This window comes from Peromyscus maniculatus, chromosome 6 (assembly GCF_049852395.1).
Source record: "Peromyscus maniculatus bairdii isolate BWxNUB_F1_BW_parent chromosome 6, HU_Pman_BW_mat_3.1, whole genome shotgun sequence".
Lineage (NCBI taxonomy): Eukaryota > Metazoa > Chordata > Mammalia > Rodentia > Cricetidae > Peromyscus > Peromyscus maniculatus.
The window spans coordinates 138,180,183-138,202,034 of NC_134857.1; the positions used below are offsets into that span (position 1 = coordinate 138,180,183).

General features: G+C 41.2%; 2 protein-coding genes across 7 annotated transcripts in view; one reads left to right on the forward strand and one right to left on the reverse strand.

Moving 5' to 3' along the window:
- Lrrc40 (leucine rich repeat containing 40) overlaps nucleotides 1-21,852 on the forward strand; it is a 69,688-nt gene that overhangs the window by 43,794 nt on the left and 4,042 nt on the right. Inside the window, exons 16-18 of one of the 3 annotated variants that reach the window (XR_013052459.1) lie at nucleotides 10,122-10,249; nucleotides 19,860-19,932; nucleotides 21,001-21,072. The gene's annotated coding sequence lies outside the window, so the exon portion shown is untranslated. Of the gene's footprint in view, nucleotides 1-10,121; nucleotides 10,250-19,859; nucleotides 19,933-20,477; nucleotides 20,640-21,000; nucleotides 21,731-21,852 lie in introns of those variants that run through there. The other 2 variants (XR_013052460.1, XR_013052462.1) reach the window with 2 other exon arrangements.
- Lrrc7 (leucine rich repeat containing 7) overlaps nucleotides 12,243-21,852 on the reverse strand; it is a 475,963-nt gene continuing 466,353 nt past the window's right edge. For 2 of the 4 annotated variants that reach the window (XM_015993790.3, XM_076575292.1), the window contains one exon: nucleotides 13,405-13,660. In XM_015993790.3, the coding sequence (XP_015849276.1) occupies nucleotides 13,553-13,660 (108 nt within the window). In that variant the 3' untranslated portion in view covers nucleotides 13,405-13,552. Of the gene's footprint in view, nucleotides 13,661-21,852 lie in introns of all 4 variants that reach the window. The other 2 variants (XM_015993791.3, XM_015993794.3) reach the window with 2 other exon arrangements.

Here is a 21,852-nt window from a genome sequence, read left to right on the forward strand (position 1 = left end):
GACTCTAACTCAAACCCAGGCATACCACCTGACACACCTGACAGGATTATTGCATACCTCGTTATTGCTTGAAGCAGCCTCTCAAGAATTCAAAATCAAAGGCCAAAGAACAACAAAAGCCATGATTTACAAATTCCTCTCCCCTCCCCCACGGCGAGGCAACCACCCATAAGTAACTGAAGATTTAGTTTCTCACAGAAATAAGTATTTCTCTTCACTTGATCAAAGCCTCCCTGAATAACTTCTGGTGGTGTCAACTTTAAGCCAGACAGAGGACCTTGGAAAGTTGGCAGTGAGGACCTACCTAGCAGTTTCAACCCTGTTATGAGGGAGGTGGATATGTGTCTGTGCTCCTGGGAGCCCCCTCTTTGTCCTTCCAGTTAACCAAAAGGCTATTTTTCACAAGCTTTAGCTGGGCCTGATCCTGAAATGTACTGTGAGATGTAGGATGGCCCAAGGGATGACTCAGACCCTCTCCTGAGGGCTAATTTCCAAATCTTTCACTTGTCCTCACCTGGGGTGACCTTTCAAATACCCAGGACAAAACTGACATCCAGCAGTCATGAAGTCAGGACAGTCAAGAGCTAAGCCATGGTTACACAGTTAGTGTCTAACAGCAAATTGTTCTGACTGAAGCAGCATCCTGAGATCCATTTCTCTAGAAGCCATGATTACCAGTGACTTCCTGACCTGTTTGTTAGAGCTCCTCTCTGAAGCCTTTGGCAGTGTTCAGAGTCCTTCAGAGAGTTCTGAAATCTATGAGGGACCCAGACACTCAGGATGGTAAACAGGCTGGAGCATGAAGCCTGGTATATGCAGACTATATTTCTTATATTTTCTTATACTAATATCCAGTGAAGGTCAGGATTGAATAATCTGATGAGGGACTTATCCTGTCAGCCCCATGGAGCTCTGCTATTTCTAAAGGCAGTAGGCAGATCTCTTCTGAGAGAGGCAAGCATGTCATGAGATCTTCAGAAGTAGCTATGAAGTTGGCACAATGAATAGATTGCTGCTTCTATTCATGTATGGTGTCTAAAATCAGTTCATGTCTAGAGGAAGATTAATTGGTGATGATTAAACTGAAGAATAACTAGCTTCAAAAGCTTTACCTGACTCTTGTAGTAGCTCATTCTTTAGGCAAACTTCAGCCCTTCTGAGAGGCTGTATATAGTAATATAATTACTGTATATAGTAATTTTACCACATCCATCCCACAGACAAGAGTTCCATCATATTAGAACTGCTGTAGTGTGCTAAGAACTAAACTTCTACTCCACCTTCTTTTGCATGTGTGTTTGCTTGTGTTTGAGTGCATGTGTGTGTGTTGGGCATGTATGCACATGTGTGCATGAGCCTGTGGAGGCCCAAAGTTATTGTCAGGTATCTTCCTCCATCACTCTCCATCTTATATACAGGAGCAGGGCCTTCCACTTGAAGCCCAAGCTAATCAGCTAGCCAGCTTGCCCTGGGGCTCACTTGTCTCTACCATCTGAGCCAGAGGATGACAGGAGGCTTCCATGCCTGCCCAGAGTTTGCTGTGTTCTGAGGGTCCTGACTCAGGCCCCCATATTTGCTCGGTAAACTACCTACTCAGCCACCTCCCAAACTCCTACTCTGTTTTTTTTTTTTTTTTTTTTTTAAAAACATTTAATTTATTCTCTCCATTTCTTCATGTGGGTATTTAAGATTCTCTGTTATGTCTTGTATCTTAGTGTGGCAGACATGACTTGCAGTTTTTGATCATTTGTAATGCAGCACTATGCCATTGAGAAAGAACCAGTCTCCTTAGCTATTTATTGCTTTTCATTGCCACAAACATTTGGGAATTTGAAAAACTGACTTAAGAGTGGAATGGCAATGTCTATGGGGCAGGCACTATTGACTTTCTAGACTTTCTACAAGTGGGCTTTCCATACTGGTCAACACACCTGTAAGGTGTTTCAGTGCTTCCCTACCTGGGTATCTGTCGTGCTCAAAGTGGCACCTGGAGGTCAGGAAATAACTCAAGTATTTTCAAAGCACACTCATTTCTTATTATTTATTTATTTATTTTGTTTTTTTGAGACAGGGTATCTCTGTGTAGCTATCCAGCAACTCTCTCTGTAGACCAGGTTGGCCTTGACTCAGACCTGCCTGCACAATCTCATTTTCAAATGCAGCTATGCTACATGTTTCTACTAAACATTTTCTAATTTAATGTGCAGATTCACTAAGTCCCATCAAGGGTAGCTGTGCCGCCACACCTGAATGCTTACTGATTATATTATATCTGTGCTGTCCCAAACCCAGACTAATCCTAAGGGGTGTGGGGGCTCTAACTTTAACCTCATGGAACAAAGAAAACTAGTGTTTTGCTGAAAGCAAAAAACAAAAACAAAACATCACCTGTTCTTGCCATGTAATGCAATGGCAGGAGACACTCCCCCATGGGAACCTGGGGAGGTACTGCTTCTTAGGAGCTAATGTGGAGTTCACCTTGTAGTGACTTAGTGAATCTGTGCACTAATTAGAAAATGTTTAGATGCCCTAATCCTGCATTCTGACTTTGATCCCTGAGGGCAGACTCCCTGAAGGACTGAATCAAAATGAGTGGCAAGTCAGGCCTGATATGACTCATTCTGGATGGTATTGCCTCAACTGTCTCCAGAGACTTGTCCTTTCTGGACAATAAACACAAATGAGAAATGGGAGCTGGCCTTCCAGAATGTTCCATATCCACATTGAATCAGTGAAGCTGAAAGGAATCTTTTGCTACTTTTTCAGAGTGAGAGAGACAGTGAGGATATATTTATTCTCTGCTCTCTCTTACATTTTTCTCAGACACAGCCGTTGGTTAGACTTCTTAAGCATTGTCTCCCTGTTTGACTGTTTCTTGATGGGAAAGGCTGGTACTTGTATGTTGAACTATTCCCACAGTAGAGCTTTGAACATATGCCTCTGTTTATTGGATTTAATTGATAGGACAACAAGAAAAAGAAAGGTATGAAAAATCATTGATAATTTTTTTTAAAGTATTTATACTGCAGACTAGAAGCCTGTACTTATGATGGTCCAGAGGACTCTGGAGACAGTCTCTGCAGCACTTCTGTAGGGGCTGGGGTGCAGCTCAGGGGTGGGGCATCTGCATGCTCTGCAGGTACAGAACCCTAAACCACAGTAAACACGTCACTGAACTACATCTATTCACACTACAGGTTTGGAAGCATTCTCAATAAGTAAGTAAATAAGAGTCTATATTCTGGGAATATGGGAAAGCATGTGGGAATGTTTATGAAAATAATTTTGAAAAGGAAAACCAAAGTCATGCTTTCTTACTTTTGAGGTGTTTATGATGACTTAGGGCCCTAGATCCCACAGGCCCAGATTCTGTGGAGAAGTGTGGAAATGAAAAAAAGGAGTACTAATTCTGAGAGGGACAGAGGTGTGTGTGTGTCGGGGTGGGGGGGTGGGGGGGTGTTGGAGAGGTTTGGTTCCCACATCTGACTTGTCTTGGGAGGCAGGCACAGAGATGTGAGTTTAGGCAGCAGCATCTGCAACTGTATAAAGCACCCATCAGGGTAGTGCTTGCTCTCTTGGTCAGAAGAAATCTTCGAGATTCTATCAAGTGAAAAATACTATTGCCAAGTTGAATGATCCCACAATAGGGCTGAAGAACTGCATGCAAATGCATTTACCAGCTGGTTTCAAACAAACAGGAGGAAAACTGGTCAAGACAGCTTACATGACAGTGTGGAGGAGGCTGAGACTTGCCAGCTGCCTGATGGTTTTCCCATTTTTAGAATTCTGCTTTAATGAACACCAATAAAGTGAAGCTTGCAGATCACAATCACTCACTTATCTCTCACAGGAGGTGACAAACTGGGACAAGGTTAGGGAAGGTGTTAGTGGCCCCTTAAGTTAATGACAGTTTTTCTTGCAGACTTCTCTTCCCACACTGAGGATACTCCATGAACCAACATGGGTAACTCCCATTCTGCACAGCTGAAAGCACAGCCCTGGGCCCTTCACACTAAGAGAGAGTGTTCACTTTGCATCAGAGCTGGCAGGCTAGAAAACGAAAGTAATGAGCCCTAACCGCCAAGGCAATCATAATCTCAGCATAAGTAAGGAATGTTGCTGACCAAGAGACTGTTCCAGGAATAAAACACTAAGATTGCTATATGGACAAGTAAAAAATCAAACAAAATATTTAATGGTTTATACCAAAAACTGAGCGGTAGTACTGCACCAGATCCACAAGGGAGACAAGACCGCACTGGGGAGAGTGCTCGGAGCTTATGGGCAGCCTCTGCATTGTCCCAAAGTTCTTCCCAGTTTTCATTTTCCTGTTTAGTTCTACAACCAAACTGATCGTTAGAAGCCCATGAAAGTCTGAAAGGAGGATAATGGTGAAATAGAGAAGAAAGCAAGTTAAAAAGCCAAATGTCTTCCAAAAGAAGAGGCCCAGTAGCTTGCTGGTGAGTAACACTGCTCAAGTCCAGGCTGGCTCAGGGTGCTTTGCCTCCTGAGAGAAGCTGAAGCTAGCATGGTGAGCCTACCTGAGTGGTGTCATAAAACCAGCAGGCTTGAGGTCACAGCGATTATTCCCCAGCCCCTAAGGAGGCTGACCAGAATCTGCTAAGAGCTCACTGTAGGAGCTGGTGACCTTGTGGCCAGAGAAAGTTTCCTTTAGAGAAAAACACCAGGATTTAATGTTTTAATAAGCTTCAGGAAAGAACATCCTGTCTTCTGATTTCTTTTGCTGGAAGAGGACCAGATTAAGTGTCTATGGAGGGAGTCTGAAGCCCACTGGGGAGGGTTTTGATGGGATCATCACAGTAGAAGTCTGGGCAGATGGTGAAGACACCCTTAACTTAAATGTGATTTCTTTCACCAGGACCCAGCCATCAGAGGCCCTGAGACTCTAAATATCTCATAATCACAGCATGTCACCAAGGTGGCCAAGATTCTGCTTTCAATACATGGATATTCTGACTGAAAGAGTCTGGGGGTGGGTTTACCTAGCTAGGCCTTTCTTGGAACCCAATTTTCACGTTATGAGATGCTTTTTAAAATGCATTCTTTATGTAATATACTCCATTTATAATGTTATGCTAATACATGTGTACATGTATAAGATGAAAGGTGAGTTTATAGAGGAGAGTTACCACCAGATGTCAGCTGGAAATGTACATTCAAGCAGGACCCTGATTAGTTTTTCATAAGAGAGACCATTCAGGCAAACTTGATTCCTGAAGCTTAAGTTTTGAAGAGATAATTTCCAAAGTAAATTATGATGATTTAAAGCAAATATATTGCCATGTCAACTAATGGGAGGTGTGGATAAAATAAGGGAGATTAGCACAAAGTATCTGAAAGACTCAAGCAAGCTAGAGAAAAACTATGAAAGCAATGGATGTGCTTATTAAACTGTTAAGAAAGAACAGAATTTCAGCACACACTGGTCCAAGGCTGAGAGAGAGATCTGCACTCTGGGGAGTTGATTCAACCTGAGCGTTTTAGTACAAAAGATACACAATCCATTGGTGTCATTTAAGCTTAGAGCATAATCATAAATAAGACTCCATCTACACAGAGACAAGAACCGGCTGTGAAGACGTCTTCAGACTCTGGCATTAAATCTAGGAAGACGCTCTCCACCTGGTGGTGATTCTTTGTAACTACATGTTCCTCAAGAAAAGTTCTGTGGGCATGTCAAAATGATTGCAAGGATAGCAAGTATCTCAGACTTGAAACCAGGAACTCAAACTGAGGAGCTTTGGGGAAAAAGCAACACATAATTTGTTCATCCTTGGTTTTGTTGGTGGGTGGTGGTGACACAAAGCTAAGGGAGGCCCCTTCTCCAGGAAGTTTGGATGATGTGTTAGCTGTCCCTTCCAGATCCTCACTTGTCTCAGGAGTGATAGACACTTTCACTTCTCCACAGAGCTTTTTCCTGTGGCTGTAAGTGTCTTACACTGGCACTTACCTCAGAAAAATACCTTGCTGACTATGGGAACCTCATTTCTCTGAATTTCTTATGCCATTTTCATTTAGGGTATCCTTTATTCTTCTCATCTTCATATTGTAAAAAAAAAAAAGCTTAATCTAACAACCTTCCTAGTCACAATACAAGGTAGAAGGATCTTTATATTAAATGAGTCTAAGGGCAGCCTTAACCATATTCAGCCTTCACAGTCTCTTCACCAGGGCTTGAGAGCTATGGCCAGGATGGGGTTCTCAGCCTGGTGGTCTCTTAAGATGCTTAAAACCACAGCTTTTTTAGTTCAACACCATCCTTCAAGTCTCTGGGATATTTCTGACAACTAAATGTATGATTTTTCCCCAGAAGAAACAGAATCCAAACTAATTAAAAGGATATAAAAATGTTTTCCCAACTGAACAACCAAGTCACTTAAATATTTTGGGCAATGCTGGCATCTTTAGAATATGTAAAAAGCAAATGAAATCTAACTGCCGAACAGCACAAAGATTCTGAAGGCTTTGAAAAGAAATGGCAAGAAGAGGGGGAAATTTGGCATAGAGGACTTCCTAATCCCCAACAAAAGTGGGAATAATGAATCAACAGAGGAGACCAAAGGTAAAAGGTTCATCATTTAAGGTTACACAGAGAAGCATCCGTCACCCACTTAAGTCATTATTTGTTAAGTATGTCACTCACTATGCTTGTGCCACTAAGAAAGGCTGAGGGATCGATGTGTTCTTCTGGGGATGCTGTCTGTCTATCCCTCTTTCTCAAAGGAGCTTCAGCTCGACAGAGAACACAGACCGAGCAGCACAGGGTTCAGGTGGAGTGAGGACTACATCATGTTGGTGGCACTGACAGTTTCCCCATTAGGATTACAGAAGGCTTCGTGGTTGCTGGGCCAAGTAGGCGGGACCCTGAAGACTGAATATGATTTTGGTAACTTGGGAAGGAGGCTAGGAGAGGAAGCTTGCCAGCAAAGAGCCAGTGTGTGCAAAGGCAGCGAAGCACCAGGGCACACAGAAGGCAGGAGCCTTACCCAGTCTGGGTCAGGCAGGGAAGAGAAACAGGCCGTTCCTATAACCAGAGGCCCCAGCTCTCCTGGGAAGGACAGATGGTTGGTTTGATGTGTAGATATGCACAATCCAACAGCATACAAGCAGCTTGATCATGGGATGGGCTAAACAGCAGGCCAGGTCGTGACAGTATTCTTAAGTTCACAGGGGAATACATAGGTCCGAAAGGTGGTCAGTTGGATGTTGACCCCTGTAAACTGCCTTTTTTAAAAAATTATTATTATTATTATTATTATTGAGTTAGGGTCTCACTATGTAGTCCTGGCTGTCCTGGAACTCACTATGTAGACCAGGTTGGCCTTGAGCTCACAGAGACCCACCTGGCTCTGCCTCCCAAGTGCTGGGATCAAAGGTGTGTGCCACTACACTCAGCTATTCACTGCCTTTCTGAGTCGATAATTCTAACACTGGACACAGAGAGTATGTCCTAGAAGCAGTGGACAAAGGAAGGATCCCCCCGCCTCCCCGTGTCTGTTAAGATGTTAGCATCCACTGATGCCAGAACATGGAGCTGAGTGCTGGGCCAGACTGAGGGACAGTGGTCTTCATGACAACCCTTGTTTTCTTTCATGCTAACAAACTGACAAAAACACAGCCCTTCTTCCAAAATCCAAGAGATTCTGGGTTCTGTTTCCCATGTCCAAAAATATTTTCAATCTGTCCATGACCAGTCTGTTAGACGGTTCTCTAAGTTCCAACAAACACTTGAAATAGCCTCCCAGTGGCCCTAGGACCTGGTAGGGAGACATAAGGATAGCTCCAACTGAAGTACTGTTCCAACCTGGGCAGAGTGGATGCCATCAGCCATGGGATGGGGTAAGGGCGGAGATAGAGCACTCACCAGACTGTCTCATTCCATCTGCAACTTCTTTTTCCACTCAACTATGACATTCGGTGCGGAGGAGAGGCTGTGCTATGTCCCTATCAGGCCCGATGGATAGTGGCGCTCAGCAGATATTTATCATAAAATTTATAATCATTGCACTTTATGTTTTTTGTTACAATCTTCAATAATGTATCTCTAAATGCCTTGACTATATAATTTACCCTAGGCTTCTGAGATCAGCTAACCTATTGTGAAGGAAGTATATGAGTTTGCTGTTGAAAACAAGACTCAATGTGAGCTATTTTCCTCTAGATGAGAGATGTCTGTCTGTCTGGTGGGATGTATGCTCATCACTTTATTTTAAAACAGAAAAAAAACCCTACAAATAATATACTTGTTCAAAGTGGGAGAAAAACTTTCAAAGGAGGGAAATATTGAATGATCATTTTAAACACCTTTCCCCACCAAATCATATACAGATGAATATATGCAAATGGTACAGCTTAAAGGATGAAACAGCCATTTTTTAATAAAGGAAGGGAAATTATGTTGGATTTGGAAACTCATGTATTGGGGTCTGGTACATTGCTTGTGCTTTGGTCAGTTCTATATCAGTCAGTGCTAGAAAAAGAGCCACGGGATTTTATCATTTTCTACATAAATGCTGCCTGAAATTTCCCAACACTTAACTCTCTGTAGTGTTACCATGAACAAAGTCAAGCCAAAACAAGAGTATGTTTTGAATTTTTGGAAGAAAGGGTGTATCTCAGATCTCTCTCCTGGCTATTTGCACAGGCTGGTAACAGACCCTCTCACTTTTAATTCTGCACCCTACTTAGAGAATGTTTCAGAATCCATCTGCAGAACCCAGGCAGTCAAGATGCTCCAAAAGTTAAAACCATCAGTTCTTATGTCCTCCTCCGCCCCTAAAAAAAAAAAAAAAAAAAAAACCCAAAAAACGGCTTCTAGGAAAATCAAGACAATCACATAGTGAGAAAGCAAGGGAACCCAGGTTCCTCTGTTTTCACTGTTAGTTTTAAAATAAACTCTTAAAGTGGTCTTTCCTCTTCATTGTTCCAGAACTCTCAAATTCTTTGGGATGGAAGGCAGGAGTTTCTGTCCTCACAGGAGAGTGTTTCTGGATAATTTCCTCACAGTGTTAAAGGTTGGGAAGACTAGGAGGTGCCCCAGTATGCATACAAGCAGCTCAGAGAAAGTCCCTCACTATGTATGGCAAATACCTAACACTTAGAATAGAGAAGCAAACAGTAGAAATAAACGCGGAAGTGGAAACATGGCTTTGTTAAGGCACTGACACCCTCACACCTTTGTGCATGAGCTGTTTGCTGCTGTCAGTGGTGTGGTAAGCACTGACTTTTCCCCTAGGAGACTTCCTCTCAAACAGTGGGGGAAGCCCTCAGCTGATATTCTGGGTCTTCTGGCAGCTAGAGCTTTGGAGGCTATATGTGTTTGCCTCGGTGGGATGGAAACATACACCTACCTCCTTTGAACAGCATGGGTGGGTAGGGCATGAGTCTACAGAAGAACAACAGCCATGAGAGGAGACCAGCTTTGCATGCTAGAAGCAGAAATGTCCCCAGATGTGCCAGAGAAGAATTGAAAACAAGGTTGCATCTGCCTTAGTCTTGTCCATGGGTGTCATGGGAAACTCACTGCATACTGTAGACTAAAATGGAGCTAGACAGACATGCAGGAGAGCCAACAACCGTGTGTGTTCCACAGAACACATCCAATTACCCTCAGCCCACATTCTATTTGAGAGACAGAGCATGTTTTCAGGGGATCCAGGCTCATGTTCCAAGCCAGGGCAGAATGCCTCTCCCAGGATTGCTAAGGAAACAAGTTGTGTAAGTAATCTTGAATCTAGAAAATCCACCAAAGTCCTAGTTGGTCAAGAAGCTGCACCCATGGTGGAAAGTGGGTACATGACTGACTGGTGTGTGAACATTTGGTTAAGCCATGGAAAGAAGTATTTGTGCCACGGTGCTTTTGCTGGCCCCTCGGTGCTGCTTGTCTTTGTACTGAAGGGCCTATCTTAACTGACTGAACTTCATTATTTTCCTAACTTGTTACTTTTTACTGATCTAGTGTTCCAGTGGATCTGTGGGTGGGTTGCTATTTCATGGATCAGTCAGACATGTTAAGACTAAATTCACTAATGGCTCAGGTGGCAGTCTGATACCAACATGAATTTTGATCTGATTAGGTCATATTCTTGTTTCTCCACAAGAATGCATTCATTGGAATAGACATTCTCAATCTTCCTGCCAATGAGAAGCAGAAAATGGTGATGGACAACTCAAATCCTGTGGAAAGAAAGGTTGAGAAGAACACTGTTTTCCAAGCTTTTACACTGAGGTATGCATTCTTGGCAGGTTTTATGACTAACAATTAATCGTTTCTGAGTTTCTCCATCTAATAGTTCGGGAAATTTGGAAAATTTTCTCTTGATATTTGAATATATAATCAAAAGTCCTTCATCATTTTCTGTCCTCTACCTCTCTCTCTCTTTACCCCACACATGTTAAGTAGCTCAACCCCACTTTTAAAGAGAGTGACAGCAGTGCTTTGCATGCACTCCTCTCTGAAAACAAGTCAGTGGTGGTTCCCAGTCCTGATCCAGGGTGTTCTCTGTGGAGGTGGGGAGCCCGGACAGCATTTACTACAAGTCAGCAGGACTCATGTGTTTGGTGGCTTCTGTTGCCTGGTGGAGTCACCTTAATAAAGTGTTTATGACAAAGTACTGTATGCCTGGTGAGAGGTTTTGAAAATTGTCCCTTTATATTTATCTGGCAGAACCCACAGATTCTGGCTACTAATTGTTAGTGTTTGTCCTTTCCATCTCTAATGTCTCCAGCCTACTCCACATCACCCTATTGATCCATGTCTATAAGCAGCTTCCTCAGCAGGAAGATCCAGGACCACCAAGAGGTAGAGATTTCATGGTGCCACTGAGAACTCACTCCTTTGTGTTGCAGATTTTTCCTTTTCTTTCTTTCCCTTTTAACACTCTTAGCTTCTATGTTTGATGTTAACAGGAACCAGTTTCAGGTAGCAAGTTAGTTACTCAAAAATAAAAATACCCCCAGATCAATGAATTGCTGGCTCGGGCCATCTTTAAAATCAATGAGGAGCCCCTCCCCCAACCACAAGTAATTCCACTGAGTTAACCTAAAACACCTGGATTATATCCACATTTTCCCCAAGAGGTTAGGAGTCCCTTTTTTCTTTCCCTATTACTGAGCTTCACAGAAGGAAGCATCAAAGCAAGGCCTCTGACAATGTTGTCCATCAAGGAAGGGTCACCACCTCTCAGCTGATGGCCTCAGGAGCACCTGATGCTCCTACAAAAGAAAGCACCTGGAGAGCCCTGCATCTGGATGCCTTCTGCTTTCTGCCTACATGTGTCCCTGCAGTCCAGAAGAGGGCACCAGGTCTTATTACAGGTGGTTGAGAGCCACCATGTGGTTGCTGGAAATTGAACTCAGGACCTCTGGAAGAGCAGCCAGTGCTCTTAACCACTGAGCCATCTCTCCAGCCCCTCCTCCTGCTTTCAGGTAGAAGGCCACACTGCCCTGATGGGTGCTTTCTGGATGTTTCAAGCTGCCATACTATGTTCTGAGCTTGGCTGGTTTCTTTTGACTAAGACTGAGCCTAGAACATCTGCTACGGTGATGTGCCATAAGCTTTTGAAACAGAAAATTAGGGTTTGAAAGACACTTTTCATTAGATGCTTTCAATGTATGAAAATGCACTTAAAAGCTGCTTCTGTGTAATATGCCAAAAAGGTCAATCTCAAATCAGTAGCTAATTGTCAAAGCCATAAAACCACGGTATCGTGCCATCCTGACATAAATCAACACAAAAACTAGTGCACCGCCTGTAAATGAAGTTGCATTTGTCTCCAAGTGACAAATTCTATGTCAAAAACACCACTGTACTTATAATAAGTGGCACTCATTTTAATAGATCCTACAAAAATACAATATTTTCAATGTCCCCATAAAACATAAACTTACAAATATTATCCTCAGAGCTCTGGTGACATCCACATGTGATTGCATTGTAAAATTTCAAACACTAGCATGTGAGATAAATTTGTTATATAAAAAGTGATGTAGTTAGCCGGGCGTTGGTGGCGCACGCCTTTAATCCCAGCACTCGGGAGGCAGAGGCAGGCGGATCTCTGTGAGTTCGAGGCCAGCCTGGGCTACCAAGTGAGCTCTAGGAAAGGCGCAAAGCTACACAGAGAAACCCTGTCTTGAAAAACCAAAAAAAAAAAAAAAAAAAAAAAAAAAAGTGATGTAGTTATATGAGGGAATGTGTACAACTAAGTATGGAAAGTCGACCTGAAATTTCAAATTAATATTTTAATCAAATTAATGACTACTATAAAAAGAAATACTTTAAAGGATTATAAAACATATTTTGAATTTTCACAAAGGGAAACACAATGTAAAAGTACATTAGGCTTTTTTTCACTCTCTGTATGATTGCATTCATGTTTATGTTTCTTGAAACTTTTTTTGAAGAAAAAAAATTTGTCTATTTCTGTCTACAAAAAAAAAACAGGCATTAAGATTCATGATACTAGCAGACCACAGCTCTGAGAAATTATATCTGAAGTTCCATATTTCAACACCAAGGTTTTGAAATCACTCACCATGGCTTTCTAACAAGTCTCTCTCTATAATAAAAGTTATCAATTCCCAAAGTTCATTGAAAATGGTTTAAAAGTAGCAAATTAAATAAAGCAGCACACGGATAAGTTCCACATTTACAGTAAGGGAATCACAGGGGCCACAGTTTATAGTTGACATAACCCCGAGGAAACAGAACATTAAAGCATTAAGCGTTCCCTGCCACCCCTCACTCACTGCTTCTGGCTGTGGTAAAGAACCTGGTCTGCAGCAGCCTGTGGTCTGTCTCTAAAGTCTGCTTGTGTCCTTTTAATTAGCTAAAGGCATTAAACAGATTTACCTTCTCCAATTTTTACTCAGGTCCCAGAGATTAATGGATAATTTATGAACTATTTCACTCTGCGTGGGAATTTAGCAAATGGCTGTGGAACCAAATATAAATACCTTATACTTTATGTACAGTTGCTTCCATAAGGCGTAATCATGTAATTTTTATTGAAAAAGATTCAATATAGTAAAGTCTTATTTTAAGATATATTTTCTTTCTCAATCCAAGATGTTTACGAAAATATCATTTTTCTATATTCTTTTTTGTATATATGCCAACATATACCTTGTGCTAGAAATACTTTATGGGGATTACAATTCTTTATATACAACTTTTGAGGCAGTATTTCTGATGGAGAGCAGAATTTGTAAAGAGCTTTTGTGTGCTTCCGTGCTCCGAAATGATAGGAAATCCACTTTTAGAAGACAACTTATTTGATTAAAAAACAAAAACAGAAACAAAACCGCACCAATGTACAGCCAGAGGCTGCCGCTGGAACTGATACAGAACCGCGCATGAACGCCATGTTTATAGGTAACATTTTTCAGGGTAGTCAAGGCTAACGTACAATATTTTACACCTGGCACTGGTGTTTGCCATTGGTCCAGCAACTGGCAAAATTTGTTTCTATGTATAAATTTATTTTTGAACATTAGCTCTGGCCTGACATATCTTCACTATTTATAAAAACATTTAGACAGTGAGCTCACGTTGAATAACTAGGTCTACTGTGTTCTGGAAGCTCTTCAGTAGTAAAACAGCTTTTTCGTGTTCCATATGCACAAAACTGTGTCCATTTGCCTGAAAACACACAAATGAAACAGGTCAGTCAATGCCAACAGCTCATTCCCTTGGCACCACTGTAATCACAGGGCTCTGAGGAGCATAGCACAATAAGATTTTAAGATTCAGAGTGAAATGGCTTTGACAAGTATTTATCAAACGCCCAGTATTTCCTTGCTTATGTACAATCATAATGTCCTACTCAGCAGAATCAGTCAGATGTACTTAGACACAGTAGTTCAGTTTTGCCATGTTGTTCCATTTTTTTGTATTTTGCTGTGCTGGGGATGGAACTCAGGTCCTGGTATATGCTGAGCAAGCACTCTGCAACAGAGCCACATGCCAGCCCCATGGTTCCCATTTGTTTGTACACGTTCTCAGTTGAGGTGGCACTTAGTTGACATAATTACTGACACACTCACCAACATACTTTTAAGAATCATTTTTATTTTCACTGATGTGTCTTTGTGAATGCTTGCTATGTATGTAGGAGCCTGGATGCCAGAAGAGGGCATTGGATCTCCTGGAAATGGAATTACAGGTGGCTATGAACTGCTTAGCATAGGTACTAGGAACCAAACTCGGGTTCTCTGCAAGAGCAGCAAGGCTCTTAACCACTGAGCCATCTCTCCAGCTCCATGTTAGATATTGTAATCATGCCAAATGTGAATGGACACTTAAGGTACTATTTAATCTCGTTTTGATTCACTGGAAAATAGTCGATTTATATTTTTCTCTCAATTAAAAAAAAATCTCTACTAGTAAATGCCCAAGTTTCTATTATCTACACATTGGTTCTTAACCAGTTCAAAGAATCAGTGTCTTGACAATAAAACCCAGTGACATTATTCACAGAGAAAACCTTCAGTCTTCTAGCTAAGGGTCATCAGGGCAAGACATCAAAATTCATTTAGAACATAATTAGCCTGTTGGAATTTCAGAATCCAGCTGGCTACTGGTTGATCTTTATGTCACAAAATGTACATTTTTCTCTGTAATGAGTGCTCATGGTACTTGGTTTTCTCTACATTAAACAGCAAATTGTCTTACTGGGATTATTTTCACTTAATTTATGGAAAGGTAGGTCAATATAACTCTGTAGGATTAAAACTAAATTAAAACACAAGATTATTGAAATTTGGAATAAGTTTCTGCCACCCAGTAATTGACAGTTACATAACTATTCCCTTGCAGGATGAGATGCACTGGTTTTGGAAAAAGAATCAGTTACCTGGACTGCTTTGCAGTGTACAGGCATTAGAACCAGGTAGCATTCCGTGTGTGTGTGTGTGTGCGCGCGCGGATGCCCAGAGGATGGTATGTACTTTCCTCAATAGCTTTCCACCTTACTTTTTGTGACAGGGTTACTCATTGAACCTGATGCTCACCAATTCAGCTAGACCAGCTGGCCAGCGAACCTTACGGATCCTCTTGTCTCTGTCTCTCCAGTGTTAGGATTACATGATGCTGTGCCCAGCTTTTCTATGGGTGCTGAGGATCCGAATTCAGGTCCTCATGCTTGCACAGTACACACTCTGCCTGTTGAACTGCCTCCCTAACTTGACGTCTCCAATTTTTAGTGGACTCATACTTCATCTGGGGATACTTACTCTTTTTATGGTTTTAATATTTTAATTAACCATTCACTTAAAAGTCAAAATGTTTTTGTCTTCATCTCTTTCAAATTTCAAACAGCATTTCACCTTGACAATACCTCACACCTTTATAACTTCGATAGAAATTATTGCATCTATAATTTTATCATTCGTTAGTTAAAATCATATAGTAATGTGGTAAATAAGGTTTAGAAATGCTGCATTTGAAAGCATGGCACATCTATCAATAGGGAATACACTGGAGGAAAGCAATCTGTGTCCCTAGAGCTACAAATTTGCTTTGAATTAACAATGCTCTAACTGTATATTTTCTAAAGCATCCAATTAAGGAAAAACACTAACTGTGGTTGGCACGAGCTATTTCAGTGGCAGGAGTCAGAAGCTGAATATTACTATTCTATTACTGAGGATGTGCCAAGTTTAACTTTTTGCTTTAAAACAACAACAATAACAACAACAACAACAACCCTTCTTGCTTTAAGTTATAGTAAAAAACAAGGTTCCAGGGAATAGAGAATACAGCATGAGGAAGTTCTTACTATTCTCATTCTAGTTCAGTCATTGGAAAAATAGCAAACCATTAAGAAATATAAGGTTATTTCACTGTAGTAGGAAGGATGTACTTACTGTTTTCAATGTGCCCAAAAGGTAAATGCTAGTTATAAAATATCAATTTAATAATGGAACACTTCTGCAAAGAACCCAAAACCCTCAGAGAATTTTCAATGAATTGTCCAACATTTTTATATTTCAAAGTGTCATGGTGAAGGACTTCTGGATTTGGAGACCATGAATCATACACTGTTCACCACTATATCCAACACATAAGTATTGGTGCTAAAAAATCGACAGTGTCAGTGTTGAGGGGATGGGTAGTCAAAACAAATAAGTAGGTGTGAATTTAAATGATGTGTTTAGATTGGAAGATCTTCCAAGATGATTGGTCCCTTCCATGATGACCTTTCTTCCTCATTTCTTTAATTAAAAATGTCTGTTGTGAGCTGACCAACCCGGGCATTGTGGGAGGCATTGGAGATAAGACCTAAGATAATAGAACTGGGAGGCTGATGGGGAGTGAACAGAAGCTACAGGGAAGGGCCTCAGTTAAGGAAGGGTAGGTAGTGTAGAAAGCCTCTTCTTCAAAGGGAAAAGAGGTAGCTTAACATGTTAAGCATTTATTTTAAATTTAAACACATTCTTTGAAAATTCCATGTGTATAATATGTCTTGAACATATTCACCCCATTCTCCTCTTATCCCCCTTGCCACTTCCTCTGGAACGTGCCCTCTTCCCACTTCACCCCCATTATGTGAATTTAATCAGAACTTTTTTGAAAAGGTAAACAGAGACAACTTTTTTGAAAAGGTAAACAGAGACAAGTAGACATTGAGAGTTGGGCAGATGGAGATAGGGAGGTAGTTAACAGAGACATAGATACATGGATCCCACTAGAGACGCCCCTGGCAAGCAGGGATTTACCCCATAGTAGTTAGCATTCTACTTCAGCACAGTTTGACTTTGCCACACTTTTTCTGGATGTTGTAAGGTGGTAATTCTTCTTTTAGGTTTATCAAATGTTATATTTTTTTAATTTATTTTGAGACAGGGTCTAACTATACAGCCCAGGAAGTTTTGGATTCATATTCCACCTCCTATAAATACATGGGATTAGGGGTATATGCCACTGGACAATTGTATAGCTTGATCTGTTTAAGGGGCCCCTGGTAGTGGGATCAGGATCCATCCCTGGTGCATGAGCCGGCTTTTTGGAGTCCACTACCTATGGTGGAACATCTTGCACAGCCTTGATGCAGGGGGAGGAGCTTGGACCTGCCTCAACTGAGTATGTCAGGCTCTACTGACTCCTCCTTGCCTTGGAGGAGATGAGAATGGGAGGAGGGTTGGGGGGGAGGACTGGGAGGTAGGAGGAGGGAGGGGAGGGGTATCTGTGATTGATATGTAGAACAAATAGAAAATTTCTTAATAGAAAAAGAGAAAAAAGAATTATTTTATACTAATTGGCTGGGCGGTGGTGGCGCACGCCTTTAATCCCAGCACTCAGGAGGCAGAGCCAGGCAGATCTCTGTGAGTTCGAGGCCAGCCTGGGCTACCAAGTGAGTTCCAGGAAAGGCGCAAAGCTACACAGAGAAACCCTGTCTTGAAAAACCAAAAAAAAAAAAAAAAAAAAAAAAACTAATTGAGCTATTCATTTTTTTTTTAAAAAAAGGCTATTCTAAATTTATTACATTCTTATTGTAATAAATCTACAATAAATTATATACTTGTGGAAGTGAACTTTCTCTTTCCACCATGTGAGTCCAGTCCTGGGATCAAACGCAGGTCATCAGGCTTTGCAGCAAGTACCTTTACCTGCTAAGCCATCTTAATGGCCCTGAGTGTTTTCTTGGTTTGGAATATACTGCAAGGCTTGATTCTGCGGGAGGTGGTGGCAGAAGAGAATGGAGAAACAAGTTGAATGCCTGCAGAAGTCAGGAGCTCTGTCCCAGAGAACTGTTTCCTCATTCTCAGGACAGAAGAGGCCAAAATAACTTCATTTCTGTGATCACAAACATTGGATACCTGCTTTCATCTTGGGTAGTTCAGACAGGGACTCATAGGGTCACTGAGTCTGAAATTTTTATGATTAAATAGAGACGAGAAAAACCCTCGTCTGCAACCATCAGGGCTGTAGTATACATCAGAAAGTCTGCAGAGAGGGAGGCTGCATTATGGCGATGTCAACTGCAGAACACAAATTCAAAGATGTTTTGAAAGTAAATGCACAGGAAGCATTTACACATATGATATTTGAATATGTACACAATATAAATGCAAATAATAACATGGATTTATGCTAAATCAGGCAACATTTGAAGTGTCACATTTGATTGCATGTGTATGTTGTATATAAACACTATCAGATTCATGTAAAATTTGTGTAATTTTGAGGAAATTGCAAGTTAATGAAAAATGAGAAACAAATGAGATACTTATTAAGTTCCAGTGAAGTTAATAGGCAAACAATCTTGGAAGTGACATTCAGAATGTCAAAATGTTATGCTTTGAAGATATGTAATTAATAGGCTTCTAGCAGGAGCTGATTTGAAAATATGGAAGGCCATTCCAGTGTAGTCTTTATGCTGCGTCCAAAAGATAGTCTGCCTAATTTAAATCAATATCACCTCTCCTGTGCTGCAAAATGCTTTTAATTTCCCCTTGTCGTGATTTAGACACAAAAATACCCAGAGTTAATAAAAGTAGTATCTGCAGACCAATCACAATTGAGGATATAGTGCATTAATTCACTGTAAAACACACATGATTTCTCATCCCCCTTTTCCTTTCTCCTGGGCTTGTCTTTGGCTTCCTTGTGGTAAAACCTTTGTTAAATTCGTGAGTTATAGATGTTTGTCTGCAGAAACTTTCCAGAGTACAGGAATTCTGCTGTATTCTTACTTAAAACTCCAAACCTTCATACCAGTGATGAAGAAGGTTTGCTACATAGGTCAAGGACAGTGGATCCTCTTACACATTAAAAGGGAAATCAGATTAGAGATTTGACATGTGCTTTTGGTTAATTCAAACACATCTTGAGGGGAAAACACTTAGAGAGCCAGGGCACACGTATTTGTATATCAGTATCTTGCAAATTTGAATGCCTACAACTCTTAAGATAAAGACTAAAAACCACAGCCAGCAAGCTCCAGCTGTGAGGGCAATCCTTTATGGGGCTCAGCTCTGACAGCCAGGCATCCTAGGAAATAGTCCATTACAGATAATGATTGTGCTTTGTACTAACTTCCTAGAATTAATTCCCATTTCAGAATTGCCTTGGTTTTTTGTTTGTTTGTTTTATCTTTTCTATTTATTCTTTTTTTCTTCATTCTCCCCATTCTTCCTTTTTGTTTGGAGACACAGTATGCATAGGCCAGTCTGGCTTTGAACTCAAGTCATCTCCCTGTATCCACCCACTTCTTGTTGTGATTACAGGTATGATCCATGCCTGACCCCATTTTAGAATTTTCATTTGGTAGAGTATTCTCATTAAATGTTGGACTATGTTTAGTACTGAATGCACTATATAATCAATATCACACTGCCTCCAATTGAATGCACCCTATAATCAATATTGACTGAATATACTATATAATCAATACCATGGTGATTGCAATTGAATACACTATATAATCAATATCATGCTGACTCTGACAAATTATTAAACATTTTCCACCAAAAACCTCAACTACAAACTTTCATTTCTCAAACCATTCATGCAAAACACTGTTCTTTGTGAGAGAACTTGACTTTGTAGCAGCTTTTACTGCTATTAAAAGTGGTCACAGACTACCTGCTGGGAAGCACAGGCTTGGTAAACTCTCAGGTTCTTAAGAAGCTTTGTGCATTGTGAAATCCTGAAAACAGGAAGGGCTTAAGGTGGCTTTGCAACTTGCTTGATCAAAGAACTCATTTAGCAAAGATATTTTAAAAGAACCACCAGAAAGCTACTGGCTTCTTAACGCTATTTGCCTTCTGTATACTGAACCTTTGAATACTGTTTCTTCTGTTTTTTAAAATGAAAATTCCACTTTCTCCCTGCACAGGAAGCTGTGACACTTTGCTTCTGGCAATGTGCTTAGGCCTCAAGGCTTTCCTCTGGGTGTCCTGGAAGGTTAGGTAAGAAATAAGTCCTTTGTGAAATAAGTCCTCACTGACATGGGACTCAATGTGGGGGCTTTGCTGTATTAGCTATGGGTTCTTGGAAACAGTTTTTTTTTTTAATTTTATACTTTTATTAATGATAGCTGGAGGCTCCTGAATAAACAAGCTTCACTTAGATGATTCTGTTACCTAATCATACCCATGAGTCATTAAAGAGCCATAAAACCTATCCCAACAAGGACAATCTGCCTGTTTAGTGGTTGTCAGCACTGTGGATCTGTTAGGCCAGATCTAGTCACCCACAGACATTTTGCCAGACTTCTACAGAATCCATGGTTACTCGGCCACTCTGCTCTGAAGCTATATGTTACTATGTCCCATCTAGTTCAGCTTGTCTCCATGTTTGAGTCCTTCAAGTCCATGCAGAGCATTCAATGCCTTAAGGGTTTCTTTCTTCACATCTCAAACTAGGAGCCCAGAGTCTCTCTAGCTCTCCCTTCATCACAGCCCATATCCACTCTGGTGTAAGTTCCTACACTGTTCCTGTGTCTTTCCCACAGGGGCTCCTCTTCCTACACTCCCTCTGCCCTGGCTCATTCTTCTTCCTGGTGTGAAGCTGGGTTGACCTCTGTCACTGGGAAGAAGATCCTTTTCTCTTCTTTACACATCTTGAGGTCCCCAAGATCTCCAGTGCCCCTGTCATGCTCTTCCCTGGCTCTGAGGTAAGAAGAGGAGGGCAACCATTCGGGCTTTTGTTTTGCCTGTGAGTGACCATTATCTATTCTTCCTTTCAAGAGACAGCCTGTTCTCAGTCACTTCATGTTCTTAATCCTGCTACACTCCCTATGAATACATCACAGAACTAAGTTCTTAGCATTTCAAGGCACCTGCACACACTTGTCTCCTTAGTCACAAGCTCTTTGGATGACATGTGACTTCACTATCATGTTAATATTGGGATTACACTTTGGACATGAAGTGTCCCCTGAATGCTGGAGGAATGTTGGGAATCTGGTTGGCATCTGATAGGAAATGATGAAGTCCTGAGGGCTCTGACCTAATCAGTGATTATTTTCTGGGCAGTGCAATAATTTGGTGAAACTAGTGGAGACTAAATGGTTGGGGTTGGTTGGAAGAAGTCAGCCACTGTCAGAGGTGAGTGTGTTTTTGACATCTTATTCCCGACTCCTTCTCATCTCTCTCAGCTTCCTGTTGGACATGCATCGAGCCTCCATACTCTACTGTGTGCCCCCTACCATGATGCTTTGTCTCAGCATGTGTCAGAAGTTAAGGGGCCTTGGACAGGAGCCTCTGAAACTCAAACCAAACAAATCCTTCATCCCTCAGGTGTTCTGTCACAGCAATGGCTGAGAAGCATCTAACACCAGCTACTCATAAGACACTAATAGGGATGTAGGGCCAAGTGATTGGTGGTTACAGAACAGGATGATGAAGTAATAGGTCTAGTGCAGATCAACGGTGACAGCAACATGAAGCATTAAACATCACCCTAGTTACACCTGAAAACAGACCAAGTGTTTTCTGGTAGACAGTGATTGACAGCTACGCTTTAAACTTCTATGTGAATTCAATCACAGTTTTAAAGATTAGTACAAGGGCTAGAGAGATGGCTCAGTGGTTAAGAGCATTTGTTACGACTCATGTGGAGGAACTGGGTTCAGTTTCCACCCAGTGGCTCATGATCATCTGTAATTCTAGTTCCAGGGGCTCCAATGCCCTCTTCTGACTTCCATGGGCATCAGGCATGTACATGGTACACATACATACATGTAGGTAAAACACTCATACATATAAAACTAAATAAATAAACCAAAAAATTAGCAAAAAGGAGAGAAATGCACGGTTTATATTATTGTTACCTTAACTATGTTACTTTGGTCTCTTAGAAATATAGTCTTGAACTAGGAGTTTGAG